At 46.5% G+C, this 4347-nt stretch overlaps 1 protein-coding gene across 1 annotated transcript in view; it reads right to left on the bottom strand.

Annotated features, from left to right (window-relative positions):
- The window catches only part of ZNF236 (zinc finger protein 236), a gene marked incomplete at its 5' end in the record, with an annotated part of 62833 nt that overhangs the window by 18154 nt on the left and 40332 nt on the right, over positions 1-4347 (bottom strand). Inside the window, 5 exons of the mRNA XM_010855095.1 lie at positions 1675-1716; positions 2105-2284; positions 2670-2910; positions 3000-3145; positions 4113-4343. Coding sequence (XP_010853397.1) covers positions 1675-1716; positions 2105-2284; positions 2670-2910; positions 3000-3145; positions 4113-4343 — 840 coding nt within the window. The remainder of the gene's footprint in view (positions 1-1674; positions 1717-2104; positions 2285-2669; positions 2911-2999; positions 3146-4112; positions 4344-4347) is intronic.

Raw genomic sequence — 4347 nt, 5'->3', positions numbered from 1 at the left:
CGAAACCGGAGGACAAAAAGACAAACGGGTGCCGCACCTGGCTCTAGCAGTGCCCGCAGCCCCGCGCCACCCTGGGGCGCACGCCTGCAGGTGCGGCTGAGCAACGGTGGAGCTGGGGGCGAGGCGGAAAACGCAGCTCCACCAGCAGAGCACACCGAGCTCAGAGACTGTGGGGAAAGGCTCAAACCACGTGGCACCGCTCTTCTCTCCGCTCGGCAAGGCTCTCTGTGAATATCGGGACTAGAGCCGCCAGGTAGGAGCGCTCTTACTGCGTAACACAGTTGGGGAGACTGACCACAGTCCTCACCTTCACCCAGTGTCTACTTCTCTTCTTATGAATTGCTGAAAGGTCTACACAACTTAACTGAAGTAATATTTGTATTCTAGCATTCACAAGCATGTATAATTCCATGTACTCATGGAAAAAAAGAACATTCTACAAAATAACTGAAAATCTCTGTAAGTGGCCACAAATTAAAAGCTCTTCCAGATTTCTCAGAATGGGCTAAGAAACTGCTGGCTTGGGAGCCCTCAGAGCCCGTGCTCAACACGTACAATAATGAGGAGACAGGAAATAAATCTTAGGCCTTTAAAGTTTGGGCAAACTTTACCAGTTTCATCAACTAATTTCTCCTATAATAAACCTTTTAAGCTAATTAAGAAAAAATTACAATTATATTCATCTAATACATTAAAAAGCAATTAAATAACTGAATGATCAATATAGGAAAACATAGGAGAAACAGATGCACAATCCACAAACAAAAAAAACACATTTTCTGAACCATAAGCAAGAATCCCACATTTTGTGCTTTTTGTATAGGACTAGCAAAACACCTCTAAAACTGAGATTACTCAAAAAAGTTTATCTGATCAACAAAATAGCTTTCTTAAAGTAACTCTTCTGTTTCCAACAGTAAAATTCAAATATACATATACACACACAAACACACACACACACATATATATATATATATACACACAGAAGGTTGCTGGATTAGATAAAATTCAAAGTTAATTTTTGCTGCATATTAGAACCTAAAAATCAGTGCTTGTCACTAAAGAGCCCCATCTAGGAACAGTTCCTCCAATTTCTCTCACAAATTGAAAGGAATAGACACCTCTTAAAAGAGAAAGCTTTTGGTTTCCTTCTCAGTAACTGCACTATGCCAATAATGGTTTCTGCAGAAGCCTCGTGGAACAGAGGGGACACTCTGCGGACCTCTCTTGGGGCTGTGCCCAGGGTCCGGCCGCCACACCCCCAGCACTGTCAGGGAAAACACGGTGCTTCCTGCCATCACACTGGATCTCCAGGGAGGCTATTATGAGTCCCAGCAAGATGTTTTTTTTTTTTTAATACTTTTTTTAAAAGGTCACAAGGTTGTTTCTATGAGACTTAAATGAGTTAATATTTGTGGAAGTTACTATAATAGGACCTGGTGCACAGTAAGGGTCCAAAAAGTTGTTGCTAAACTTAAGACCTGCTCAGTTAACACAGAATCATGGCTAAGAAGTACGTGGACAAAGCACACCTGTAAACTGCGCTCCAAGCTAACTCAGACGAGACGAGGGGGCGGTCTGACGGCGAGCATCACAGGCCTGGTGACCGACACAGAGGCTCAGTGGGCCGGCCCAGGGGCCTGCGCTGCCAAAGGGTGTTTTCTACCCACTTACCTATTTTTCTATCGTTATTTTCTACATGATCCGAGAAGAATTCTGAAAGGTAAGGAGAGTGGGTATCTGTAATGCTCTGGGGTACCAAAAGTATACACTTAAACCAATTACACTCCTTCAGCTCAAAGGAGCATGATAAGCATTTCTGAAGTACGGTTTTCTGCTCTTGACTAAACAAAAAATACGTGACCAAACTAACTGGCTCAAACTAGAAGTGCCGTGGGGAACCACCACGTTTAATTCCTGCCATCAGATATGAACTGCAAGAACATTTTCACTAAATGGAGTTTCCCAGATAAATTACAAACACTTCCTGAAGCACTGGATTTATGCAAAGCTCAGTCTCACAGGAAAAAAACAAAAACAAAAAAAACCAGATAAGATTTACTTAAACTGCAGATGAACGGATTTTAAAAACCTGAAGACTCACCAGAGATGGTCAGGGTGATCTCCTGTGGCGGCCCCGAGGATGTGGCAGCAGCAGGCCCGGCAGCCTGGGCCAACACCTGGCTCAGGCTCGAGTTGTTGATGGTCAGGGTGATCTCGTGGGGGCCGCCGGAGGTGGAGACCAGGCCTTGTGAGGTCATCACCTGAGAGAGGTCTTGCGTCCCTGGTCACCGTTATAAAACAGAACAAAGCTGGGCTTAAAAAATAATAATCCTCTCCTTTCTCCTATTAAAACTTTAGGAAAACTAAGACTTTAAGATTCAAAACACAGTATCAGTCATCTCTAGGTCCTTCATCTAAAATGATAAAAAAAAAAAGAAAACTCTTATGTTGAAACAGGAAGCCAGTTCTATGAATGCAATCTCTGTGCGTGTATTGGTTAAACATCATTTATCCTTAAAAAAAAAAAAGCTTACTGCATTCTTAGGACACGTGATGCATTTGTTAAGCTTCACACAGAGAAGAAAACAACATCTTAGGATCAAGTGCATGACTGTGAGCAGCAAGCTGGAGCCCAGCTGCCATGACCGCTGTGCATCAGCTCTCACCGCTGCTGCTGGTGGCCAGCACCGAGTCCTGCTCCGAAAGTGGGCCTATGGTCAGGTTGGCAGATGTCACCGTGGGCTGCAGGGACAGGCCTGGGATGGGCTGGATGACCACACTGGCCGGGACCGTGCTCTCCGGCGTCTGCAGGGAGCTGCCCTGCGGGGCCAGGCCAGGCTCCGCTGTCAGCTGCTGAGCAAGCAGGTTGCCCTGCTGTAGGGTCTGCTGCAGGACACTCGGGTCAATCTGAAAGCACAGAGGGCCTTGTAATGGAAAAGTCACGTGGAGTGTGACTCATACTCTGGAAGTGCAGAGACGCCAAGCAGGCGTCTTACCTGCAGAGTGATGTTATTGACAGTGGAGGCATCGATCCCGGAGATCTGGACATTGGGCCCCACCAAGTTAGCTGCCAGCTGTAGTTGTATGCCTTCCAGGGTGGCCAAGCTCCCGTCCGTCAAAGACACTGTCCAGTCACCACCAGCTGCAAGAGACAACAGGGATGACTGGGTGCCAGAAACCTTCCTAAAGAGAAAAAACTCAATGCTATACAAGGATTTCCAAATATGTTTTACACACGTATCAGTATGATCCAGTTAACAAATACTAGTGTTTACTTTATATCATACATATATAAATACATGATGGCAAAGATGGAGGGCAGGAGGAGAAGGGGGTGACAGAGGATGAGATGGTTGGATAGCATCACTCAATGGACATGAGTTTGAGTAAACTCTGGGAGATAGCGAAGGACGGGGAAGCCTGGAGTACTGCAGTACGTGGGGTCCCAAAGAGTCAGACACGACTGAACGACTGAACACCACCACCACCATGTGTCCGACTTAATTGTAACAAAACAAACCCTGTGAAATAGGTAACATCCATTTTTAACACATCAGGAAACTAGGCTCAGAGAGATCACCCTGATTAAGCCCAGGATAGAAAACAATGCTATTATTTTACTGGGCTTTAATTGTGCCATGGGTCATTAGACAGAAAAACAGCCACTTAAGACGTCTAATAAATATGAACATTTGCTTCACTCTTTGTAAGTACACAAAAGATAATGTTTATTTCATATTATTAGTAAATATTACCTGACTAAAATGTAATGCTTTTCAAACACTATTGTGACCCAAGAGCAATTCAACATTTGCAGTGTATTAGAAATAAGGCTTAAGGGGAGTAATAAATTATGTCTGTTAAGTTTGAAGAATACTAAGAAACAAACAGGTTTAAGCCCAACAGACCAAAGAGCTGAAGGGTAAAATGCAGAAAGGATGGTAGAGAGAATGGGACACGGAAAGACAGCATGTCTGAAGGATGGAATTCCATCTTCCCACTGCCTCCTGGGAAAATCTCAGGGAGGGCAGCGACGGAGCTGGCTGGGTGGACACAGCGCATCAGTCGCCCTGCAGCCTCTCCCCGCGCCCCCAGCACACGCAGCCCACCTGACACGGAAGCTGGCAGGACGGCCTGGCCCAGCAGGCCCGGCTGCAGCAGACTCTGGTCCAGCTGCCCGGTCAGCACCGGGCTGTTCATGATGAACACGCCGGGGTCGGCGGAGGGTGCGGGGGCTGCGCTCACGGGCTGTGGGCCCTCGGCCGCCGCCCGGGGCGCGGGCTTCCGGGCCTTCTTGGGGTCTGGCTTGTAATGGAACTGCATGTGTGTCTTCCTCCGCCCTGC

This window comes from Bison bison, unplaced genomic scaffold, assembly GCF_000754665.1.
Source record: "Bison bison bison isolate TAMUID 2011002044 unplaced genomic scaffold, Bison_UMD1.0 scf7180017864353, whole genome shotgun sequence".
NCBI lineage: Eukaryota > Metazoa > Chordata > Mammalia > Artiodactyla > Bovidae > Bison > Bison bison.
Note: the sequence above shows the minus strand (reverse complement) of the source record. Positions and strands in the feature narration are given on the sequence as shown.